The sequence below is a fragment of the Perissodus microlepis genome, chromosome 15, assembly GCF_051167445.1.
Source record: "Perissodus microlepis isolate ML-2025 ecotype Zambia chromosome 15, ASM5116744v1, whole genome shotgun sequence".
NCBI classification, from domain to species: domain Eukaryota; kingdom Metazoa; phylum Chordata; class Actinopteri; order Cichliformes; family Cichlidae; genus Perissodus; species Perissodus microlepis.
In genome coordinates, this window is record NC_140475.1 from 32,422,128 (window position 1) to 32,449,093 (window position 26,966).

A 26,966-nucleotide genomic window follows, 5' to 3' on the forward strand; every position below is an offset into this window, starting at 1 on the left:
TGCATAGTAATTCCAGGAACCTATTTAGACTGGCTGTCTGCCCATCAGTGGGTAGTTTCCTCAAATACATGGATGCAAATAAAACAGCTTTTAGAAGCGTTCAATTATTTTGTGCAGCAGAGGCCAAAGCCAATGCCCCATGGCACAACTATAATCAAAGTGATCTTGGTCCTTTGCTCCAGCCCTACACTTTTAAGATATTCAGTTGAGTACGACACCATCGCGACTCTTACTTTGGGGGCTCTAACCACCACTCCTTATTTCCCCCCACTGTTCCTCAGTCTGACATCCAATTGCCTCCTCATCTGAAAAATGACTTAATCGACTGAGGTGACAGCACCACAAACCGGTGTGCTGTATGCACTGACATGCCCCCATGGACTGACATCTTAAACGAATCCATCTTTGCCTGCTCTGCCCTCCGCCCTGCCTTTCTCCATCCCCCCACAAGCACACAATTTACAGCAACAATAGAGCTGTCGCCCTGCTGATGCTCGCAACGCTGTTTTATTGACAGACTGGATCAAAGGAGATCATAATCCGAACTGACCTCATAAATTCAGCTCCATCGATTGAGGACGAGGAGCTGACAGCCTGCGTGAAAACACCAGCGCTGTGGCTGACTGTAACTGTTGTTGCTTTATCTGCAACAGTCACATGTGGCCCAAAAATGGCAGACAGCGATAAGAGAGTTAGAAAAAGAAACCAAGAATGGGACATGAGTAGTTTGCATAGCTACTGAATAAAACCCACGTTTTTTGAATGTGCCAACTGTGGTACAACACCAGCAATATTTAACTCCTATTTCTTCTGGACCCTTAATACATGGGAACGATTTAAGATTAAGGGCATATTTCAAAGCTTTCCATGGCTGAACTATATCAGGTTTGGAAATGCAGTAAAAAACTAAATAAATATTTGAAAAACAAAACTAGGTAAAGGTGTTTTACTACAAAGAACAAAAATGATTCCACTTCATTTCCATGAAACCACCACAAGCTTTCCTTTTGCTGGGAAACACCTGTAGAAATTCAGCAAACAGTGAGGACATAGTTTCTTTATGGTGTGAAAGGCTGTAAGCGAGACCACATCTTCAGGGCTTTGCCAAAGGATTTAATGCTCAGCTTCTGTTGGTCGTTATTGGAGACACACTATCCCCTGCTGACATGAGAAAAAGGTGAAAGGCAGTTGATGAAGACAAGACATTAAACCAGAATGAGCACCCTCCCGCGATTACACAAACTAAATTCCTTCCTGCTACTATCAGGTCAGCTGCCGTGGCTTAGGGATTTGGATAAGAATCAGAAATAGCAGCCAGGTTTCTCGTGGCCCTCCAGAGCCTGATGTGTAGTATGTAGCTGTAAGCAATCCTTTGTAACCGCACTGCTAATGAGTAGCATTACGTTGATGGATGCTCGAAACTGAGGAAGGCAAAGCTGCATGGGTGGAAAAGCAGGGGAAGTGGGTGTAGCAGCAATTTAAGCTCATAAATTGACTTCTTAGCAAACAGTAGCTAAGTAACTGACACAGAGCATTCGGTCTTTTCAATTTGGCTCAAACTATTATTTTCCTATTAAGTCTCCATAAGTGAACACGCAAACCAGCCTTGCCTTAAAAAAAGAAAAGAAAAAAAGAGCAAAAGCGTGACCTAGATAGTCTTCTAATGAGTGCCTTACGAAAGATGAAGGTATTTATTCAGCGCCAGAGCAGATGCCATGATAATGCTCGCGTCTGAAGGCAGCAAGATAAGGACAAAGATGGTAAGCAGGATGTCTCAGAGGAGGGTTTATACCTTTGTTACAACACACTGAGACAAAGACATAAAAGACACATCATCAGGAAACAGAACTGGACTAAAAATAGCTCAGTGTGGAGCACCTTGCTGTGGGGAGGGATGGACACTTGGCTGGGTGCTTGGGCTGTCAATCAGTATGATTGATAGGCAAGGCAAAGGGTTTAATGGTTAACAACAGTGGCCTTAAAAACTAATATGGGCCACTGTGCCCACATGGAGAGCAGATAGCTGTGCGTGTGGCTCTTAAGAGATGGAGTAAACCCACTCTAGTCAACATGGGGCTGGGCTGTGGCCTGAACAGGAGCAAGCCTCTCTTTCTTTCTCTTTAGACACTGACTGATGTCACTTTTGGAAAAATCTGAAGCATCCATGTTTTCATGTGAAGATATCATCACATGAAAAAAAGAAAAAAATCTTGTCATGGCAAGTTAAACACAAAGACTAACAGCTTCAACGGCACTTCTATCACCACGGTAAACATCATATTTTTTTATTTGACGTGGCATCAGACTGCCTTAAATACAAGGCCAAACTGTGTAAGATTTATGTTACATGGCCTACCTAAAGCATCACTGCCTTGTAATTACTGCCCAAGATTGCTGACTAAGGTGACCGTGAAGCATAACAGGCAATAGCTCATGAGCTCTCAGCTGGTCTTTGCTGATTTTAAAAAAAGTCCATTTTAACTATAAAGAGCCAATTCACAATAGCTGTGCTTTATATTGTATATTATACAATATTAAAGAGAAATCCCAAGGATCAGACGGCCCCCTTTCAGCAAGCACTTGCAAATAGTGGCAAGTGAGAAAATCCATCCTCCCCCTTATTACTAAATATGAATACAACTGTGTAGTGTTCTGTGTATGTGCACCACAATCGCCTAAAACTTGAGATTTGCTCTTTGACTTTCTTGATTTGAGAGGTGATCTAAATATGAATCTGACCATTTCCTGCTACATGTGAGCCGGAGCAACCTCATTCTTCCAAAACGGTCCAAAGTTCATGTGTGAAAATGACTTATTTTCTTGCCTTGACATGTCAAAGTATCCGCAGTGGAAAAGGGTTTATTATCACGTCGTAGTGGTGTAAAATAAACATCGTGAATGACCATTTATATCTGTGGTGTGAACAGGCAACCCCGGCTTCTTTTCATACACATATAATGATTAAAGGTCGGCTATTATCATACAGACAAGACAGGGCAGCTTGAGTGCTCTTGCTTGAGCCTAATGTGATGATGACGGATCAAGGAACTAACAGAGTCTTTTATGAAACTATGTCTGAGATGGGGGTTCTGCTTTGCAGCATGCCTGGCCTATTGATTGCATAGACCATTTAAGCCACATTTCAAAGCACGCAGATCTCTGTTCCAGTGCGTTCCTGTACAGTTTCATTTCGCACTGAGACAAAGAGCAATCTCAGACCTTGAAAATGTACAGCTGCGCACATCTTATTTCTCTTTGACCTATTTCTTAATTGAGTATTCTACAAATGAAAGCTTTCAATATCCACATAGTGCTTTTTCTCACATGAATGCCTATCAGTGTCCTTGTAGGTAAAGAAGCCACTTTGGTTTTGTTGAGTGCTTATCGAAGACACAAAATATTCAGCACATATCTATTTCTGTATGAATGCAGGAAAAAAACAGTTTCTAATGGAGGGACAAAGAGCAAAGAAAGAAAGAATGAAGCAGCATCCATATAATCCTTTCTAAAGGAAAAACAGGGTTTAAAAAGTTAAAAATATGAAGAATGTGGAGCATCTTGGGTCTTCCCAGCTTAGAAAAGCAATTTCCTCATTCTTGACAAAGGCTTACATGTTTGATACATTTGAGAAAGACAATACATGTCATGAGGGAAGCTGCCCACACAAAAATAGCAACGTTTAGCAACCAGAGAAAAAAGAAGGGATGAAAGAGCTAGCCTCAGCCTTTACACGATCTTTGTTTACATTCCTGCTGCAGCCCCCACCTCTCCTCCCCCATATTGAGTTCCTGCCAATTTCCAGAATCCCCATGGCTGTACACTTTCTGACATCAGCTCCATGAAGCACACTAGGAGTTGGACACAATTCAAATGCTCTGCAGGGCTTCGCAGTCAAAACGAGCATTTACTACATGCTCTACTTGGCAGCGGTTCAAAGACCAGCGCCAACTGACGGTCTTTTTCCTGTCACACCTACCCCCTTTGCTGCTCCTCCTCCCTTCAACAGGAAGACTGAGAGGTCTTCCCGTGCTGCTGTGGCCTTATTCCTTTGCCTTTTGTTTTCATGACATAAGCAGAGCCCATTAACCCTGTGTTGTCACTTTGTTAAACACAGATGGCAAACAGAGGTGTCTCAGAGCATAGTGAAACATGCCTGAGCTGATTCATTTTGAACCCTGCAGACTAGAGTAGGAATGAGTCTGCAGAATATCTGGCTTAGGTCTGAAAATCCAAATGATGCGCTTGATAAAAGTAATCACTCGCTGCGCTTCTTAATGATAAAACCAAGCAGATGGATCGGATAAAAGCTCAATAGCATGTGAAATATTGATCAAACACAGACGCATAGTCTGACATTAGTCAGTCATTAACAGTAAAAGGGTCAGCTGATTATGGAATCCAAGAAGGGCAGTAAGATGTGGTTTAAGTTCCATTTCATTGCATTTTTTTTACAAACCCTTCAACAGGAGCTTGTGGGCTATACAGAAGCAGAAGGAATAAACAGAATTGTGATAAATAAATGAAACTCACTTACGTCAAATCAGAACAAACGGCTTTGCTAAAGTAGAACATAAACCCACTGAGCACCTTTCAGACAGCTGTATCAGCAGAAACCTGATGGGCAATCCCAATAAGTGTCGCTCCCAATTGGCTCTCTTTGGAGCTACGCTTCCTGTAGTCACTAACAGACAGCCCCTCGCCCCCATACCTCCTAATATATATGTGTGTGTTAGCAATTTAATGTTTAATGCCAGTCCCTCTTCCCCCTCTCTCCATTTGCCCTGATCACTGTGAGTGCCATGAATTTTTAAAGACATCCCTTCTTTACTGTCCATCTGGGCTCCATCTGCCCAGCTGCTGGTGTTTAAAGCAGACAGAGACACAGGACAGGATACTTCAAAGGCTTTGCATGGCCTCTGGCCCGAGGAGGATAGTGTTCATAAAAAAGGTAGCCTTTTATGCTGGCATGTGCACCACAAAGAGACAACATAATAACTGAAACCTGATTGTTATTGTACATCAACTTTGTTTTGAAAAGCTCAGTATTTCTAAAAGGTGATCAGGTCAACACCAGAATGCATGAAATAATAAATGAAGCTGCTATAAATAGTTATCCTTCATTTTATGTAAGAATTTCGATTCCTAATTTGATTTGGATTTTTAACTCTCTCTCAAAGCTTTCCAAGTTTTTATCAATAATTATGCCATAACAAAGCCTCCACTCAAATCGCCCAGTATTTCAGTGGAGATTGATGGAAACAAATGCATGCAGGTCTCCTAGCTATAGGCTTAATTTAATAACTAGCTGGGAATAAAAATGGAATGTGATACTGATACAGATAATTCCAAGAGTCAGACATATCGGGGACGCTCATACATGTGTTCTGTTTGCGGCGGTATCACTGAAATAGCTTCACCAGACATACAAATCAAATAATCCAACAACCCTGGCATTATTTGATATCTGTGTAAATCCTCGCTCTTTTATTTCATTTGGCACCGCTCTGCCTCGGCCAGATATGAGGCAGCTGGCAAAATGCCTTGAATAGTCTGATTAATTAATTTAAAACCACAGCGTAATCAGACGTCCGACCAGGGCAGACCTCTCGGCTTCATTTAGTCTGACCTTTCAGGCGAAAGAGGCGAGATAGAAGGAAGGTGGCTGGGTGATCCACCAGGAATGCAGGTTTGCTGATATATCTTTCCACCACAGCCTGGGGCAAACCTTGACTAAAAGCTGGGTGTGGGCTGGTTATTTATTGGATTTATATTGTGCACTAGAGCTTTTATGATCCTGTTGTTGTCTTGTAAAGTGATTAAGGATGCATTTTTTTGTAACTGTTTCTGTACAATGTTCTTATACATTCTCTCCTGTCCCCTGTGTTTGTAACCACTGCTATGGACCTGTGGTGCCACACTGAGACATTATTTGTGCTGTACAAACATAAAGAAGAAAAAAGGGCAGTTTTCAGTTTGGAAGTGCTCCAACTGCTCTGCACTGATAGAGGCACACAAAGTTTCTGCTGAGGATCTGAGCTTCCTAGTGGCCACATTATCACCCTCCATCAGGCACATTCCAACAGCCTCCACCCACCTGCCCAAAATAAACTGTACAGTCTTAACCCCTTCCTCTCCACCCAGTGCCCTCCAAAGCACCCTACCAGCATATGACATGTCTGAACACGTGTAATTGTAAGCTAGGAGGTTAGTGCTACCCATCAGACCCTCTTTTCTCCCCCTTCTGTGATAGAGATATTAAGTCTACACCCAAAAACTTTTCATGATATCTTGATAAAAACGGACCATCAGCTCAGGGTTGCTCTGATGCAGCACTAGTTGCCCGTTTTGCGCAGTGATGACAAGTGCAATATTTTAACCAACATAAATTACAGCCTCACGTGTCTTTTAATTGCCACGAGGGCTTGGTGGTATGGACAGGTGGTGACAGGGATTTTTTGTGGGTGTAGCTTTCCTGGCCTTGATAGCTGCATCATACAGTATTTTTATATGTTTCAGATGATTGCACAAATACTCAGCAGTACATATAATCCCATGAAGCCCTTAATAAGCAGGTTTTATTGGGTTTTTTTATTTTTGCACAGGGGCATCTATGACTGTGCTATGCGCATGTCTATGCGCTCAGAGCGCGTCAAGTCAAGTTTGCGCTGAAGCCGTTTGCAGATTTTACCGTTTTCCACATGACGGGGAGAAACCACAAACATTAGGTTCCGAACAAAAAAAGAAGAAGCAAAATAAAATTGGTGCACGCCACATACAAATTAAGGCTGAGGTCAACAATTTTGATTTGCTTGAGGTTAGAATTATCAGGGGACAGACTGTCTTCGTCGTGCCAGGCCACGGCTGCAATTATTTCCATCGACTGTAATTATCTGAGGGCAAAATAAGTGGATGTTCAAGACTGGAAAAACCTGGTTTTACAACGTTACAGACTGTCGAGGAACACCGTGAGCTCGACACAGATTTTACTGTTGTTACTCAATTCCCTATATCATGCCACAATGCTGAGTTCCCTCTTCTCAGGCTTTAAGTTGTGTAGGCGTGACACAGTGTTACCCAATCTATTGGGTATTTGACCAGTCATGGTGCTGACTGTCTTGATTATATAACGGTCTGCTGCACTAACACAGCCCTGTCTGATCCTCTGCTGACTGAGGTGCCATGATAAAAATAAAATAATAATAATAATAAAAACCCAAAAGTATCCATTCAAGTCGTTCACACAACATTTACAGAGGGAGGGGTGGACTATTTAGAGAAGCAGACTATAGGTTTTAGAGAGTTTGAGTCCACATGCTCTGTAATTACAAGAAATGCGCCTTAAATGACATAATCTATAGTTTGGCTTAAAACTGGAGCACATGTCAGCTAGGAGCAACGTGGCAAAGACGTTTGACTTAAAAACAAATAAAAACTAAAGTTAATTGTATTAAAAGCTTTTTCTCTTTTCCTCTGAAGCAGTTTAGCAGCTTGTCTGTTATCTGTCCTGATAAAATATGTTTTATGGTTAGAATTGTGCGACAGGACGTGAGGTTGCACTTTAATGGTGGCTTTCATTATGTAATAAACTGCTGAATGTGATGGCGGGTTAGTGTATATTACATTTTTAAACTGGCAAAACAACATTTAGTTGTCACACCATGCAGAAGTAGTTTTGTTGGTTTTTTTTATTTAAGGAGGCTAAAAATACTTCTCTGTGAGCAGTTTTGCAATTTGCATAATTGCACATTTTAGAAATAATAAAGCTTATTTTGCTACTAATCTAAGTATTAGGGTTTGTATTTTGCTTTTCTTGTAGGAAAACCGCATTATCTGTGTGTCCTGTTTGTGTCAAATTTAAAAATAAATACAGTAAAGAATTCAGTTTTATATCATCTGAAATAAACTTTTAACCAACCGTCTTCCCGCTTGCGTTCCCCTTTTATCGACAGCTGCCCTCTATCCAAACTTAGCTGTTGACAGTCTTAAATCTCTTCACGTAAACAGCCCGTCTTTATTCCACCAGGGCCTCCCTCATAATATCCAGCCCACTAGCATGTTTACAGTAAACGCCAGCATGGCAAAGCTGTTAACATGCACTCTAACCCACCCACAGCCCTTCCTGATCCCTCTGAGCTCCTCTTCCTCAGCTTCCAGTCCTTCAAGACTGTTCCAAGGAACAACTTTCTTTCATTCTTAGTCCATATTAGTTGGAAAATCAAAAATCTCACCAGGCACCAAGCTGCCACCAGAAGAAATTGTCTCTTCAATCATCTGCCTTGACCAGACTGTGAAGTGGCAAAGGCAAACTGAAAACCCTCACCTTAGCCTTTATCAACATTTTGCCCGGTGGCTAGTGCTAATTTCCCACCCTGGTCAGATTACATCACATGCCGCTGAGAAAGTGCAATAGAGTTTTAATGTGAATGGCTTGAGGGCCAGATGTGGCCCACTGGTAAACAACAAATATTTTAGACTAATCTGCTTCTTTGGCCAGAGTCCCTCCAGTCTACAGCCCTTAATACCATCAATCAGCAGTAATGACAGCAATAGTTAAAGCTGCGGACCTTCAAAAGACTTAAATGGCAACTACAGCTGGGGCAAAGATATAAGAAATAAGTGTTTATGCACGGCAGATTATTATAATTTACAATGCTATTACTGAATTGGTCACATTTTAATAGTAAGACAACCTCTACTCTGATTCACTTGTATCATATCGCACCAGTTTGTTTAACCATTTTACCCAGCTCGGACTGAATCTGAAATATGTACATCCAGTTGCATTCACATAATTGCCTGGTATCTGGGAGATTGTTGTCAGCGGGGGGGTTAAAGTGGGCCAGAATGATCCAGAATGGTGCTCAGACACTTTCAGTTAATGAGCAATTAAATCTGATTGGCACATTTCCATTTTCACAAACTGCAATGGCTCATTTTAGCCAGTGTCACAGAGTCAGTGAGGTCACTCCAAGATCCTGCCTGCACGCTTCCTTTTTTTGTCTCATTTCTGTGATTTGTTCATGGTGTAGATATAAAGGTGTGTTCGAGGTACAGAAGTGGACTGAGTGATTCAAATAGCTCGATTAATAAGACAGAAAAAAAAACATATGTTAGTGTGTGATCATTTTGCTCCCCAAGCTGGAGAAAAATGCAAGCCACAATGGCAAATGTAACACGGCATTATATAATGCACAACGTAGCTGTTCCTCCCCACACACACACATCTGACCTTAGGGTTCCCCCACCTGCCAAATCCCACTTTAACCTCTAATTGTCGGTGCAGACCTCCACACAGTAATGGACCAGAAAGTGATGGTACCTGTCTGAACTGCTCCTCGTAGGTCCAGTCTCCGTGGTCCTGCCCACTCAAATGGCTATGCGTGGTATGTGAATGCAGATGTGCTCCCACTGCTGAGCGGGACTCCTGCTCAACACTGGGACGGACCTTCAGGAGCTGGGAATGGGGGTTAAGCTGGCGGTGAGGCAGCAGGAGGATGCCCTTGCCAGGGGCCACTGCATCATGACCCGTAGGCAGACCTTCCTCTTCAAGGTCATCCTCAAAGTCTTCTTCCATCTCACCTTCAAAGTCCTCCTCGTCCCATTTCTGTTTGCTGTGTGCGTCACAAATACATTTATATATTGAAAAACTACACTACACACAGAAACTAATCACTGAAATTTTCAGAAAGGTCCAGCAAAGAAATTCACTTACATCTGTTCCTCTTCATCTGACCCCATCATGTCCTTGTATTGCTCCTCTCCTTCATCGTTGTCCTCATTATCGCCTTCCTCGTCACCACCACTGCTGCGCTCCGACATGGGGCTGTCCGACACCCTCTGCAGCCCGGCCGCCGCGGCACGCATGGCTGCAAGAGCCGCTATCTGAGTCTGCTCTGTCTCAGGTGCCGGGCTCCCTATCAGCTCATCCCCTCCGGCCATACGGACCTGAGTCTGTTGGGAGGCGGCTTGCTGCTGTAGCTGCTGCTCCATCAGTAGCTTGGCCCGCTGCTGCCTGTGCAGATTTTCCATGACGGCCTGCAACTTCATCTCCAGGGAAAGTGGCAAAGCGTTCAGAGGCCTTCTTTCCCCTCCCTCCCCTGCTGAAGGAGCACCAGTCGAAGGCCAGTCAGGGGTCAACAATAGGGGAGCAATAGCCAACTGAACCTGCGAGGAGGCAGCTAGCAGCTCGCTGTAGGTCTGGAGGTTACGGTTATGATGAAATGTGGGTCTCTGAGGGGGAGTGAAAGGTGAAAAAAAGAGGAGCTCGCTGACATGCAGTCAGAGGTTGGCTGCAGTTCTGAAGACAGAGGCCTCTCTCTTGTCTCAGTGGTTTTTCCTACAGTTGGGGAGAAACCGAAGCCGGTAGCAGAGGTGGCTGGTTCAGAGAGGCACAAGACGTGGAAGTAAAGGAGGGAGTACAAGTCTTTGCTGACAGCCTACAAAGACCTGAGGAAGAGAAAGAACAGAGCGTCAGATTGCCACTTCCCACTCTCTGTAAAGATCATTACCTGTTCAGATCACCCGTGATACTCATCTAGTAGTTTCTCCATTTTTGATTTTCTGGTTTCAATAATCCTGCATTTATTTATGAATAAACAAAAGTTCTGTAAAATCTCAGCGCTACCCTGTCTACTCAAAAAAGGAAAACACAAAGGAGAACAAAATGTTTAATATTACTAACAAAAATGCAAATTGTAATTTGAGATTCCTGTGAAACACAAAATACACAGTCTTTAAAGGCAACATACATTGTGAAGGATTAGTCAAACAAAACAAAACACGCGAGGAACAGGACAAACTGTTTCAACCTCAACAACAAGAGGAAGTGAAATCACAGGAAGAACCATCACTTTTTTTACCTGGTTGGCTAGGAGTCAAGATGAATTTCAGCCTACTGGCAAAAGATTTTAGAAAACGCTGTCTCAGGTTGAATTAATATTCACACAAGTGTCACATCACTGAGGCTTCACTGCTGTGTTTTCCCCTTTAAGAGTGAGACACACAGTGGGGAGTTTTCTGAAAGTCACGTAGGTTGCAGTTGTTCTCCTACACACCTGCTCCATAACTGCCCAGGTATGCAAAGCAGGCTGTACTATAAGCAGTGACCTTCAACCTATCGACAGTAACGACGCCTCAAAGATCCCCTGCTAAACCCCGCTAACCTAGAATCTGGTCAAAATGCTAAGAGGCGTGGGTTTGGGGAGGCCGTGTTTAGATCAGTTACATACAGATAAGAGCAGAGTCGACAGCACGAGGGGAAATGAAATTCAAGTGCAGGTGCTGGACATGCCAAGCTCCAGTCATGACAAGAAGCAGCAGTGACTGTACGCCAGTACTCATTCGGCTATGCTGACTAATATATGAAAGAAACTGATCTTGATAACCACCATCTGGCACGATCTTTGTCTTTCACAAACTTCAGATTTTGCGTTGCGTCTACTCATTGAGTATCCTTTAAATGAAAGCATGAATGATCGTCTTTTCGAGGTTAGCTCAATCTGTATCACAACTACATGCAACGCAGCGGCACACAAACACAGTTCTTTAATTGTTTTTTCAGCTGATATCTCAGGCTTGCATTTGCTTTTCTTACAGATGACAACATCTATGAATCCCCTTTGACAATGTGACCAGCACAGCAAACCTGGGCACAGCATACCTCATCATTACAGGTATTTTCTTGAGCACAGAGGTTGTTTTTCTCCAGCGTGCGGCTAACTGGAATTACACAGGAAATCTCACCAGAGTTTCACGGGTTTGGTAGTATAATTACATGTAGGCACGAGAGGGTAAACAGTGTATCCACTTTTCAGGCCCGCAGTTTCGCGAGGCTTCCAACTGAAAGCCATGGTGCCACTCACAGGAAAATTAACCTTTTTCCATATCTTGTGTTTACATAGCTGCGAATACTTGATAAGAACACATACAAGAATCCTGGCAATTGCCAAGAGATGTGTTTTTCCAATCAGCCAGTTTCTCAACAAGACATTCAAATGGAAAACAACAGCTTCTGCAACATTATACCTGTGTGACTCATGCGAAAGATCAACTTACATTTGCACAACATTAGTAATCTACAGAGAATTAATTGTGCACGACACAAATGACACACCAGACCGATGAATGAAAATTTGCACATGACACTATAAATTTAGGTGCCGTTTATGTTCCTGTACCTCCAAAATAAGTATACACTTCTTATACACCGAGTATTACAGAGTCACAGTCTGGAGTTAGGTGCAGCAAGAAGTCAAATTCAGCAGCAGAGCTGAAACCTTGCAGCTCATTCTGAGAAAATGCACTTCAGAAGCACAAACTTCTTCCACTACTAAGACTCGAAAAGCTTCAGAGGTGTTTGATAAAGTGCAAGTTACATCCCCTCACCCCGACATTATCATGCACCAATAAAAACCACAATAGAAATATTTCAGCCACTCTATACCATGGTGTTAAGAGAAATGTTGCGCAAGGAAACAAGAGCTGTGAAACTTTGTTTCCACATAGGGCGAAGGAAGTGACAACTGACGGAGCAGATGTAGTAAGGCAGCTGACAGATATTCAATATTGATTCAGTGCATTCTTTAGGGGCAATCGAGACGCAATTGAACGCCTGCAGTTGTCAGATGGAAAATAAAGCAGGATTACGGCGCCTCAATGAGCTGGATCTGGTTCGACTGAAACAACTTGTGCACGTTGTATTTACAGAGGGATCCAAGGGGAAAGACGCCGAGAATGACAGGAAGCAAACTCTCGACTATCCAGTAGCAATAAAGCACTAAATGACAAACAAATTCAACAACGCACTCGCACACGTTATCTTGATAGCGCATTTTGCTTAAAGTGTTTTTTTAAGAAGTCACACATCACAGTCACGCAATTTCTGGTGTTCACTTCATGTTTGTGCCATGAGCATTACAGCTCCGGATACTGCGCCCCTCTCTCTCTCTCTCCCTGTCATCTTGTCATATATGTAATTTCAAAGACAGAAGTGATTACAACAAAGCTCGTCTGTTGACTCTTCCTGTGCAGGGGGAAGCAGAAGTGGTCTCTTTGTTTCATGCCACTGATGATCAGTAACATGATTTCCTTCATGCTAGATGGTGCAAATTACATTGCACCACTACATATGTTCTCTCCACTTCCCCAAATGAGGAGGTGTGCTTACTTCTAAAGACTTTCTATATGCATTGCAAACGACTACATTGCTGTTGTTGTTGTATACTGCCTGAACTAAAAGAAAATCTGAATATCGTCGAATTTTTCTCATTTTATGTCTGGTCCTAACCAGAGATTCAGCTTTTCAGATTTTAGGTTTTCAGTTATGAGATAAGATATTTCTTTTTAATGTGAAACAACAAATCAGCTTCAGTTTTCCTTGGTTTCCCTGCTATCTGCCAAAACCTCAAATATTTGCTCAAAAAAAAAAAAAAAAAAAAAAAAAAAAAAAAAAAAAGATGTGTGGGAAACCTTAAAAAAAAAAAAAAGTAATAAGCGAGTAAGATGTTAACACTTATACATCTGTGCAGTAGAACTATATAAGCTTCTCACTTTTTGCATGAGCATCACATATTTTTGCCTGTGCGCCAAATGTTTTTTTAATTCGTCTTTGCTGTCTGTCAGCAAAAAACAACAACATTTTCATGCTTCCATGGATCATTTCAGATGCTATTATTTCAAGAACACCTTGATTTGTTTTGGAGCTCTGACTTGTGAAGAGTAGCTAGATGACTAGTTTTTAAATCCCGGTCAGAGGGGGTGGGGGTGGTGGGGGGGGACCTTCTGGTTTATATTAGAATCATAAAGCCGGGTACTTATTAACAACAGGATTTGGGGAGTTAAGAGCGCTTAAAAGAACTGATGCACTGCCACTACTCCTTTTTAACTGCAGCAAAATGGCCAGAGGTTGACTCTTGAGTGAGTGATAAGGAATTTAGTATCTAGACCACAGCTTGCTGTGAAATTTGCAGCGAAGCTGTCTGAGTGGCAATGGGTGATTTCCCTTAAAACCCCCTTCTGGGTCTTCTTTGTACTGTACTACACGTGAGAAATCAGCGTTCATGGGGGAAATGTCTCCACATCTTCGACTAGTTACATGAGTAATATTTAGAATATTTAGAAGCTGCTGCTCCACTAAGAAATTCTGTGTGTACAAGATCCTGTGGCAAGAAAACAAACAGGTTTCACGCCCTGTCTGTCTTCCTTTTTTGACAGTCAAAATGCTTTACAAACTCATTTACACCAAACAAATTATACCATGGTGTTGCTCCTTCTCTGGGAAACATTTCCATATCTCAGTATGTCGGGAAAAGGGGTTAACTCAGGAGTTTCTGAGAACTTGACAACAGCAGACAACTTCCTCTGCAGTTTTACTGCCACCTTTACGAGGGCTTACTGGACAACAACCCCACCAACATCTGGCTTTTGTAGTCGGTGGGAACAGGCACAATGGCCATTTATTCCTGTGTAAGTAGTCATGAGTATTTATCGCATCCAGCAACCTCTGTCACCTGCCTCCCACAGTGCTTCAAAACCAGAAACATGGCTCCAATATTTATTTATAAGGCATACGAGCTACACACCGCTAACCCCTCAGGTTTAGTCTTCCATTCGGACTAAACTGCAACAGTCTGCCTCCAAGTCTGTATTTACAACAAATGGATCAATTATATAGAACAGCACTTTATATGTACAACCAAATTATGAAGAATAGATCTCACAGGGACCACCGATAAAACCTCTGGAAGAAAGTCCACTTATTTTTTTTTTTTAAAAAAAGACTCTGGCATTTGTGTGGATATATTCCTTGGGTTCATTTAACAGCTAAGTCTAAGTAGACACTACCTGCTGGGATAGATAGCAGGAAACCATGAGTGGGTGAGAGGAATTGAGGAACCACTGGCACAGAAACGTAAGCAGCTGGATGAATGGGGTATAAAAAAAAGAACACTAGCAGCTAATGGGTTAACCCTGTTTTTTTAAACCCACATTTGGGAAGTTGAAGACTGCAAGGTCTGAGCAAACAGGACAGAGTGATAAGAATGGGAGCTAAGGGTCTAATTCCAACAAGATAAAGTGACCCAGGCTGGCTCAACATACAAGCACATACAGACTCTTGATAAATGAAAGGAAAACCCTGAACCCTTAACCCCATACACAGAGGAAGGATCTGGTGGCTCTGTTATGCCATGCTGGCTATTTTCCTGCCAGGTTTTGGCCACATCTGTCCTCTTGGGGAGCGTGGAAGGTGAGGGTGTCACAGCAAATACATACAAAGCTGTTCAATTGATCATCTTTAACTTGAGATGAAACATTTCGAAGCTGATGTGAGAACTCTCTTCCAAGATGGCATCGCCCCCATCTACAAGGAGCCACAAAATGGCTTGGTTACACCTGTGACTCTCTCCACCACCTTTTGATTTAGGACAAATCAAAATCGTCCTCCTACAAAGGCAGACTGAAACCTTTCTGATGAAACCTTTAAGACTCTTTAAGTTGAGATTTTCTTTTAATTTGATTCCTGTCTGTTTATGTTCAAGAATGGCTGCCTGCGATTTTCACTCTTGAACCAAAACCATTCATTTGAGCAGGATTCATCTTTGCAGACTTTGTTCATAAACCCATCAACATACAAAAAAGCACTGGGCTCACACACGCCCGTATGATGCTTTCGGCATGCGTGCCACAATGAGCAATGAAAGAAAGAAAGAAAGAAAAAAATTCTCAGAGAGAAAGAGGAGTATTAAAACCCAAGGGTTTTTCCTCAGCGGGTACGTTCATGTGCCAGCAAGATTGCAGATTGTTTATCTTGCATTTCACATTTGGAATAAAAGTGTTAATTTCCTTTCATGTACTGAAACAACAAACCACCTTGTTCCTGATAAAACATCTGCGGTTTGAGATGAGCCGTGTGAGGTCTCTGCAGGTCTTGAAACTAGATATTAAAATGAATGTCTGTCTGTTCTGCTTGACTAAAAATCTGAGAATTAGATTTTTTTAAAGCTGTAATCTGCTTTTTGTGCCTCGTCTCGGCGTATTGCTCGCTGACGTGAGTGGGTGGGTGACATTGTAAAAGTTGTTTCGGTTTAGTTTCCGTAGATGGTTCGTGGTGTACGTTCTTTCTTTACATCTAGTTTAAATAAAAAAAACAAAAGACAAAAAAACAAGCTCAATCCAAATGGACGTGCAGACAGACTTAAATGGCATCGATGTTTTAACGCGATGCGGGTTAACTGAAATCCTGCAAGTTGTTATATCATTCAGCATGCTGTCATGCATCGATAGTTTGTACCATACTGTTACGTTAGTAGAGAAACAGGCTTTGTACTGATGTTATCAACAACATTCCCGGGCAAACATACGTCTGCCTGCCCCTCCTGAATATTTCTGTCTGTCTTTACTTTTAATATCAACGCTCCGTCGACTCAATCATCACACCTGAATTTATCAGATTATTACATAACGGTTCTCTCTGCAGCAAAGTTTACACACTTTTCTCAACAAATAAAGTAACACAAATTATTTAAATACTACACACTGGAGGTCACAGAAGAAGAAAAAAAAAAATGCAACCACACCCATTCTACTTATGTATACAAGCTGCTTTCTGTGTACACTAATTTACATATGATCCTTTTAAATAAAATAAATATGTACTTGAACAGCCAAAATACTTAGCTCGCACACAATTACCTGCAGCAACTAAGAAAGAGGCAGAAATCGTTGCTTTAATTAACAAGTTGCGTTCTCCTCCTGAGGCAAAACATTAACCGGAAAGGCTGTTAACCTGAAACTGAAATGAACAACACGCCTATAATTTCAGGTAAGCAAATATTTTAGTCGGAACACAACAACTATTGCAATAAAGAAAGAGAATCAACTGAGTTAGTCACAATAAAGTGTACTTTTCAGTCTTCATTTATGTCCACTGTGTGCATTCAAATAGTTAACATGCTGCTTGGATATTAACTGAGGATAGAATTTAAAATGACAGATGTTTGCAGCAAAGGATTCACGATTACTTCTGAATCTAGACAAAAAGGGAAAAAAAGGAACGGGGTGGGGATAACAGCAAAAAGTCGGTTAGTGCTGCTGGTCTTGATTATGCCTCACTCTTGCATTCCTTGCAGTATTACCTCGTAAGGCAATAACACAGGCTCCATTGAACCCCAGTGGAGCAACAACAAGATCATTGAGGAAGTGTCGCACAGGCCGGTCACGTATTTTCCACTGAACCCTACCAGCAAGTCTAGGCCAAATCTGATTAGCGCCAGCTATGCTATAAATTAAGTGGGCATATAGCAGCAATAATCCAGCGATCCACTTCTCAGCAGTGAAATCTGTGGCCATCAAGCAACAGGATTAAGCTGTGGACGCAAGCGAGGCTAATAGTGTTTTGCATGCTAAAACCACCGTATGATCTACAGTATTCTGATTTCACTTGAAGGAAATGTAAAAAGCCTCTGCATGTCAATTGGAAACAGAGGAAAGTCACTGCTCCTTGCTCACATGTCTGAAACACTCTGAAACAATATGAGTAGTATTATTATTAATAAGCAACTGTAAGCAGTGCGAAAGGAAAACTGCTGAGGTTCAATACTTCTAGGAAAATGGAAGGAAATCCTAAAAATCATAAAAAGATTCAATTATAAGGCTGGATACTGATATATGTAAGTCAGGTAAACAAAAAAAACCAATACGAGCTGCTTAAAAGAGGTCATAGAATAACCACAGGAACAACATGTTACCATGTGTGTGGAAAGGTTTGCATTTCTGCATGTCAGACACATGTAACTTCAAGGCCAAACAACTGACAAGGAAAATGTTTCTCTGTTAGACAGAAGACCGTCCCTAACTGCCTGAAAAGTTATCAGCTGAACATTCAAATTAAAAAAAAAGAGGTCTCTGCTGATTCAGCTGAAACGTTTGCTGCTGATAATGCCTCGCTGGTGGATATTGACTTTGCCATGTTACAACCCTACGAGAGCTTCGAGCAGACACTGTATTATTACAGGAGCAGACATAAATCTCATGTGACGACAGCTCTGGTGGGGAGACGCAGACCATTCTTAAGGAGGCTAACGCAGTCTGTGCTGCAGTGAAAACAACAGATGACATCAGTATTTTTATGGTTAACTCTCTCATGGCTCGACAGTTTCATTTATACCAGCTGGTACCCGTTCTTTGTTGTTCTGTTTTGCTTTTCTTTTTTCATTTTTCTTTTGTGCAGCTAAACCGCAACCTGAAAAAAACAAACAAAAAAACAACAACAACAAAAAAAACACAAAAAAGAAACAGTTTTCTGAAACAACTTCCAGAGAAAGTGAACAAACAAGTCACATCAACAGATCAGTGCTTTCATTTTAGGCAGCTGTTTTGTGTCCACTGATCCATGTTCATTTCTGCTTAAGCTTTCACTACTTTACTCTGTGTCTATTCCCTTTATGGTTTAAAAAAACAAAACAAAAATAACCCCACTACTTTTTTAAATACAATTAGTGCATTTAATCAAGCCACCTGTACTGCTAATATTAATATTAACTACTTTAGTACCTCCAGTGATTACTATAAAGGCAGTTACCAGGTCAGAACTTTGCCATGAAAAACAGAAGCTCAGGAGACAGGCTGCGTGTTGCAGCTCGCAGGTTTCAGTGCACTGCCATTGTGGCTCCAGAGTGATGATATGACGCCGCTTCGTCTAGCATGGGAAAGGTGGAGGGGGGGGGGGGGGGCATTTTTCATTGAATGGCATGAAAACTGGATTAACTTGTCGGTTTATATAGAGACTACATGGTCACGTCACTACATTGTGATCTTTTACAATCCATCTTTTTGTGTGTACACGGTTGATGGATGATTGGAAACCTAAGATAAAGACTTCTTTGCACACAGAGAAAAGAAAAAAACCCACTGCTGGTGGTCAGTTCTGTATTAGATGTGGATTAAACATCTCTGCCTAATAAATACCAGCAGCTTGATTTGCTAGCAAAGGATTTATATTTGATTAAATTAGTTTTTGATTACTCGGGTGGGTTGTTAGTGCCAGCTGACACAAACGTAATGCTAAATGTAACAGAAATGCTTCAGGTCTGATGGACACGTCAACATGTTGCAGCTGTGGCCTGGTATCCGGGCAGATGAGCACGGGGCACCTGTCTGGCGCCGAACCCACTGCGTTCACAAAGCTTACATCTGTCTGAGCAGGTTGGCTCAGGACCAAAGGTCCTGAGCCTCCCAAAGCCTTAGTCCTTTCCTTTTGCCTACGTCACTGTCAGGCCTGCTGGGATTCCCTCTTGACTCCAGCCCACGTAATGAAGTAACTGTATGGTTTTTTTTCCCCTGCACTTTTTGGCTACAGTTAAAGGCCCACGTGCTGAACAGTGCCTTCAGAAAAGCAGCTTTTGGCACAAGAACAGCTGAAAGGCAGCCAAGCCGCGCTGCCTCCCACTACTTTAATGGCAGGAAGGCTTGTGGTGTGCAGACAGCACTCAACATTCACAGTAATACAATCTCTGCTGATACAGAAGCGTTCAAGTAGTCAATGCAGTCCTTGAGCCAAAGCCTACACCCCTTGGGAGTTGCAGGAAGGGTGACAAATTAAAGCAAGAAAATAGCCCTGAACACAGTAAAAGGTTTATAGTTTGATAAGAAAACAAGTAGACTTGTCTGTCCTGTCTGATCATGTCTTCCTGTCATTAACTCGCAGCCACTAACCAGTTTAGTGGCCAACTGCCAGTGTCTGCCATTCACTCAGCCGTGATGCTTGGAGGCAAACTGAACAAGCTATTTGCATGTGACACTTACTACTTCCAAATGATCTTCAAATACACTTGGGCTGAGATCAGGCACCGCTGACGACAGGAAGCTATGTGGATTTTTGCTTGTAAATGACAACGTGACACTGCCTCATGCTGATATGTGCATTTGGCAAGCTGAGAAACAGTGAGGTGTGAACCTACCAGCGGCACAAACTCCTTAAGACAAAAAGAAGAAGAAAAAGTGAATTAAAAGAAAAGCAGAAGTCTGGCTCTACATGGAACACACATGACTAATATATAAGGTGTTACATGAACCTGAGATGGTTTCAATACAGATAATCCCAAACGGCAGATTAAAGAAGAGGCCAGAAGGGACTATGTTAAACAGCAGGAGAAAGAAAACAGAAAACACACTCCGGGGAACCAAGAACAAATGATACCAGCAACAGAAAGCATGCATATCAGTAGAAGCCAATGCAATGAGAAGACAGACGTGGCCATCGGCCAACCCACAATACATGTGTCAGCAGGACTGATATCTAGATGATAGCAGGCTCAATCGCCTACGATAATAAATGGAACAAAAAAAAAAACAAAAAAAAAAACAAGCAATGAGTGAGAAACACATTACATTTTGCTTTGAATGCCAGTCATTTCATTTCTAATCTACAATGAGCCAATCACAATGTAAAATAAAAGCCTGGCTTGGTTCAGCTGCCTTTCCCTATGCCGCTGGTCAAAGGATACCATATGGAGAGGGGACCAAACAGATTAGCGGTGCAGTTTTTCTAAGGTGATTGAGGAATGGTGGGGCGTGGGTGCCATGATCAGGACCTGGAAATCTCTGTTAAGATGATGCCAAGTTCTGCGACTCAGCAGCTCACACTTTCTTTGTGTCTGTCAGCAACAACTTAAGAAGTAATTATGCCCACTCAGATGCGGGACGGCTCTCAACCTTCCTGGCGGCGTCTTCTCCTGGTTCACCTTTTTGGGTTTCAAAAACACCCGTCCTCCTCATCAATTTGTGTGCGTGCTGAAAACTTTTGCAAAATTGATGACCACACAAAGAACATTTCAAAACCGTGCCTGTGACCTCAAACCACACAATGGACCACTTTGTTGCATTTTTGCAACAGAGAATCATGAATCTGAATCTAATCCTTTGATTAATAGCACAAAGATATTAGCCTTTTTTTTTTAACTTTTACAAAGAATCACTCATCCTGATGGAAGGGAAAAGCATCTAAAACCACCTTTAAATAAGACAGTGAAACCAGACTTGACTGTTTTTTCGTGTCATAAATGTTTAATGTCATCCAGACAAATGTACTCTACGGGGCATTTCCTGTGCCTGTACTCCACTGTCCCCTTTACTTGGGGAGAAACTTTAACAGTAACCACAAACCAAATGTTAGTCAGTTTTGGTTGTGGCTGCGAGGTTCCTCGTGAGACAAAACAGGCTATTATGAGAGAAATACAGTTTGAGGGCCTCTCGACTCTTTTGGATGAAACGTTAGCCGTCCCCCTTTTTCACAACTGCGGACGTCACATGAAAACAGTCTGCAAGGCTCATACTGTGGACTTTCCCACTACCATGCTGTAGCACTCAAGATGGCACATTGTGTCCAAGCCACCACTGTGACGCGACTTTTCTTTGGAATATTTTTGACTGGACTTGATTTTATCTAGCTGCGTCAGAGTTGCACTTACACAGAAATGTCAGCAACTTACGGGATTTTATTTTTTTTACGTGTAAGAAACTGAAAAAACCCTTGAACTCTAGTGAAGATCATCTCATTCAGACATCTCGTGTAGGGTTATTTTCACATCTTTAAGTACATCTATTTTCTTACATTTTTATGTTTTTGGTTGGGTTTTTGGTTTTTTTACATCAGAGTAGTCCATACTCCCAAGAAAGATTTGAGGTTTTCAGAAGTAATTTCAGGTTTAACACAGTTTTATTTTCAGTGTAAGTATTTAACTTCTTTCCTAGGTACAATTCTTAACCTGGAAACCTGACAGTCTGTGCTTTGACTGTCAGGCTTTGAAAAGCATGTCACCCCTGAACGAATAGAACTTCCTTGATGAGAGGCTTCATTCATTCATCCTTCTTTTTTTTAGTGCAGGCTGTAGGCAATTTCACAGCCATCAAATTGTCCTAGAGGCCTTTATATAAACATAATCCAGAGAGAGGGAGCACTTAAGCCATGAACTTACTTGTTGATAAGATTTGCAAAGTCTACTTACTTTTTGATAGGTCTTTATTTGTTCATCTATTTGCTCCCTATACTACCAAGACTTCTTTAGCCTGAAGCATTGTGATTACAGGTAGTCAGATAATTTAAGAAAAAAAGCTGGCATTGACGCAGGAATTCACACAGTCAACATTCATCTCCTCTTTTCCGCTCTAATATGAATTATGAATATGACGCTTAAATTCCGCCAAATTACGTTGGTTTGGTTTTCTTCTTCGGAGGAAAAATGCAGCACTGACCCTGTCCATGTCTGCTATTGGTCATCTGGTTCCAGCTCCGCCTCTTTTATGTGAAAGGACAGAGCTAGATTAGGAAAACCTGGTTTTACGTCCAGTGTCGCGTGACTGTGGTTTAGAGTCTTATGGAGCTACATATGTTAACCTTGCTTCTTAGCACAGGCCTTTGGGGCTGCCTGCTCTTACTAAAGTGAGTGGCATGAAGCAGTCTTAAAAACCTGCTTCAAAGTAGTCCATAAAGCCACCTTTTGGTCTCCGGTGACTCCCCCCTGCAAAAACACCACCTCTCTCTCGTCCCCTCCCAGCTAATGCAGAACATGGCAGCCAGACCTCCAGTGAAGGCCCCAGCTGTACTTGCAGTCACATGCGGTGGCTTTTATATCTAACTTAAAGGGCAATGGGATGTACTTATGTAACACAATCATACAGTGGATGTGTAATGGCGGTGTAAAACAGTGGGTTCGAGCTCTACGGGACGCGGCGTCAGACGTCGTTCAAAATGTATATATGCATATATTTATATACGTTTATTTAAAACCCCCCACACACATATTTTAATTTGCACTTTTAGCCGCCAAGATTTAACAGCAAGAAAAAAGCGCTTTGTCTGTTATTGGCACTTAACGAAGCCGGTGTGTAGTGTGACTAATCCTCCTGCAGTGTGAACTTGCGGCTTTACGTTTGGGACGTAGTCAGAAATCGACTGATAGCCCTTATTATTACGGTGACACGGTTACCAGGTAACACCAGAGACGAACTCTGCTAGTTATTAAAATGACAACCTTTTCTATTTTTACCCTTCATAGTATCAATAAATATATACACATATATATATATAAATATTTGAGGGGTGTTGGGGGAATAGTTTACAAAAAAGTGCCCTTTCAATCAGCGTATGGTTAATATCTAACCGTTGTGAGTGATTCACGGTCCTTGAGTCCATCCGCTACCTTTGCAATAGGCAATTAATCAGACATTTGAAAGCGTATCGATAAAAAAAACTGCGTCCTTTCTAATAAATGACGAGACAAACACAAGGAGGAAGCCACGGAAAAGTGAACGGAGTGTAAAGGGTGGTTCGGGCACAGCGAGACAGAGAGAGAAAATAAACTTACCACATCGGCTTCCGTTCGGTATTCTCACTCCTCAGAACCGGAAGAAACATTCCTTGTTTTCTCCGACTCTGAATCCTGACTGCTCTCGCTCTCACCGGTTACGCGCAGAGGAAAAAGCCCCAGAACGAGGTCGAAGAGAGGTGATTAGCATGTATATCGACTAGAAATGAAGTGGCTTCATGTGACTGCATGATACCCACTCGATCGGCTCGCGCATGTAATTGTGTTTTTTAGAATTTGCGTGGCGCTAGACAGACACGGAGACAGAGAGAGAGAGAGAGGCGTGGAGAGACTCTCCGGTTTGCACACTCACATCATTGGTTGACAAACAGCAATCAGATGCAAATTCCTAACCTCTGAATCAGCAGGGGCCAGCCCTCCCACCGTCCCCCAACCTCCCCCCAACCTCCCCTCCTCTTCCTCCCGGACGCCCCCAACCCCCGCGGCAGGGTAAGTGCAGGGCTATAAAGTTGGAGTGGGACAGAAAGCTGGGGACGTTAGAGCAGATGATGCAAACTTCAGGCACACTTTGCATTTGGTGTCCCTGCGGTATTTAACAGATGGACAGCAGCAGGTGAATTAAAGTAAACGTAGCAGTGTCAACAGACGTCAGAAGTAGCGGCGCAGAAAGAGAAGGGGAAAAGGTGTGGTTTAATGTGCGGCATTTCGTGGGCCTATTACAGGGGTTTAAAATGTGAATAAATAAAAATAAAACGTAGCGTAGAGCAGAAACAGCCACTTGCGTAAGGACACAGTGAAGCTGTTTACAGTCAAACTACAACAGAAAATGGTTATTTAATCTGCCAAACTGACTGAATTCAATTTCCCAGATAAAAATATTTCTATAAAATATTATAAAATAGAAAATATTTTATATTTTTAAATTCTGTTGGTCTAGCTTCCTTCGTTAAAGGAAAAATAAACCCAGTAGCCAGTAATAAGTAATTATATGGCCAGTATCACAGATACCAATGCGGATACAGATATTTATAAATTTTAAAGTTGGTTTATGAGATGAATCAACATTAATTTGCTAAATTTAGAACATATTTTAATTACCATATACTTTTTTTAATTTAAAAAATTGGTTAACAGTAGGCAACATACTGAACTATGATCTGATACAATACCAAAGTTGGTATCGATATGATCGATATTTGATCATCTCTGTAGCCCACAATGAAACACTGTTTTACTGTTTTGCTGGTACTTGGGATCTAAAATGCCAACGATGTGCATATGATATTTCTTCTACCTTGTATAGTATGCATTTTTGTTGCTAGGTTATGCTGCATCTGTTTATTCCCGCTGTGTCCACTCTGCTTCTGTAAAATTGTGAATTCCCCTTTAATAATTATGGGGCTAATAAGGGATATCTTATCTTACCTTTTATTAATCACTTTTCACAGCGTTTGTCATACTGCAAGGCTTTAATAGATCAGGCTGGAAAAATATCCTGCATTAGTTATTAGAGTCAGTGTTTGTTTGTTTTTTGCACCTTCAGGCCTCTAAAAAAGGTATCTGACTAGAATAAATGATTAATAAAATGGTAATAAAAAAATACAATTGCTCCCAAACAGAGAAAAACAATGAAAATCTTTCTCCAAACACTTTATATAAAGTTTGCAATCAAAAAATTATAATGCTCAGTAAAAAAATAAGTTGTGTAAACCTCATTTGTGTTTCCTGTGCTCATTTTTAGGGAGTATCCCAATTCAAAGTACCCAAAGTGAGCTTCGTTTCATTTAGGGTTAATCGAGTCTAATTTGGCTCTATCTTAATCGTTGATGGTTTCATTTTACATCATGTCGCAACATTCATTTTGAAAATATGAAGGTGGCAAAGTGGTTGAACGTTTTACTTTCACAACACGTGTAGCTCTGTAATCTGAATTAGCAAGTTAGACTGAGATAAAAATCGATAATTAGCCCCAAACAGGAGATTGTGCAATACTGTACAACCGCTATTTCGTGTTTTTGTTTTTTTGATAAGCTTACGCCTCTTTGTCAGCTGAAACTCTATTTAACTGCATTATTTTAAATGTCTTATATGTCGTCGCATTTAAACGAGGAGATCTGTTTCCAAACAAACTTTTCTGTCTCAAAATCCCACACTTTAGGTGTTACATATCAGTGTGCAGTGTGTAAAAACACGGGAACAGCCTCTAATGTTACAGTTGGGAATGGAGAAATTACAAACCATAATGCCTTCACACAGATTAAACTTGCAAAAAGTGCACAGAAAATAATCCCTTTAGCCACAGGTAAATAATCTGGAGGTCATTTCTGCCCTTTATCTCTGATAGTTTCCAAAAAAAAGCTCCTGGTTACATCTTTGCTTAAAAAAATCATGTGGGAATCAGACAGGTGAATGCTGACTGGCTGATAGCCCGCTGCAGCTGTTAGCTGAAATGTACAGCTCGAGATATTTAAAACAGAAAAGTGATCCCGTGTCTGCCTCATCAGGTGAAATGGGATCCAGGAAAGCAGTTTGCTCATTGCACCGGTCCCAGAGAGACGTGTAATTAAAATCAAATGGGCCCCTGTCGCGATGACAGCTCTAATTTCACACTTGATACCAAAATAATTAAAGAGCCCGAAGCGTTTTCAGTACAAATGAACTGCTGCAGGGGTGTGGTTGGCATGAGGAGCGACGCCTTTAACAGCAAAATACAAAACAGTCATTTTGCTTTTAGATATAAATAAACAGCTAGACAAAAGCTTCAGTGACAACAATGGAAGGATTACTTAATGAGAACATGGACACACAGTTCTCACCCTTATATTCTTACATAAACAGAAAATAAGTATTCCTGTTTTCATGTAAATACTGAGTGCTAGGCCTGTGCGCTACTCAGTGTTTGGCATGCAAATATGACAATCGGTTTGGGCTTGTATTTAGATTTAAAGGGTTTAGCCTGGAGGGATCTTATCTCTGACCCGTGCTCCCATGATAAACAGTAATAAACTGTGTTTCAGCGTTTTTACGGAAGGCTGCGAAATAAAAAGATGCCCATATTCACTTGCATTTTTTACCCTGTTGTTATCTTCATGTCGGTTACCTTCACGTGCTGCTCTTTGGCAGTTTTACAGATTTTATTCTGAACATCTTTCTGAAGTGACTGGTTTTTGCTTGTCTTCAGCAGAAACTGGAAACTAATCCAACTTGCTGAATGTATTTACACAGTCTTGTTTGCCTCCAATGCAGTCTCTTTGTCACAAATGTGAGAAACAAATTAAAAGGTGATCATGCCAAAGGTAGTGAAAAAAATACAAAATTGTGAAAGCAAAGTGCCAGAAGAGTAAATAAATGGTCACAAACTGTGTATCAGGTTAAATTGTCTAAATGAGGGTCATGCTTGTGTTTTACTATAACACCATCTAGTGGAAATTTAGTGCTCATTGCTCTTTGACAAATACTTTTCCAGAAAGGCATCACTGAAAAGAGATCAAGTTGTTATTCTTTGATCTTTTATGTTTTTAAGTTACTATTTTCTCTGGTGGTTGTTCCTAGTTTTGTTGTGGTTACTGCACTTGTGGGAAGTATTAGAACCCAACTTTGCTGTTCAATTATTTAGTTGTAAAAGGTAAATGATCATAAAATACA

At 41.5% G+C, this 26,966-nt stretch overlaps 1 protein-coding gene across 1 annotated transcript in view; it reads right to left on the reverse strand.

Moving 5' to 3' along the window:
* arid3a (AT-rich interactive domain 3A) overlaps nucleotides 1–23,475 on the reverse strand; it is a 44,211-nt gene extending 20,736 nt beyond the window's left edge. The window contains exons 1-3 of the mRNA XM_084952505.1: nucleotides 23,361–23,475; nucleotides 9,713–10,446; nucleotides 9,320–9,611 (exon numbers count right to left, since the gene is read on the reverse strand). Of these exons, the coding sequence (XP_084808631.1) occupies nucleotides 9,320–9,611; nucleotides 9,713–10,047 (627 nt within the window). The 5' untranslated portion in view covers nucleotides 10,048–10,446; nucleotides 23,361–23,475. The remainder of the gene's footprint in view (nucleotides 1–9,319; nucleotides 9,612–9,712; nucleotides 10,447–23,360) is intronic.
* Between the last annotated feature and the right edge of the window lie 3,491 nt (nucleotides 23,476–26,966).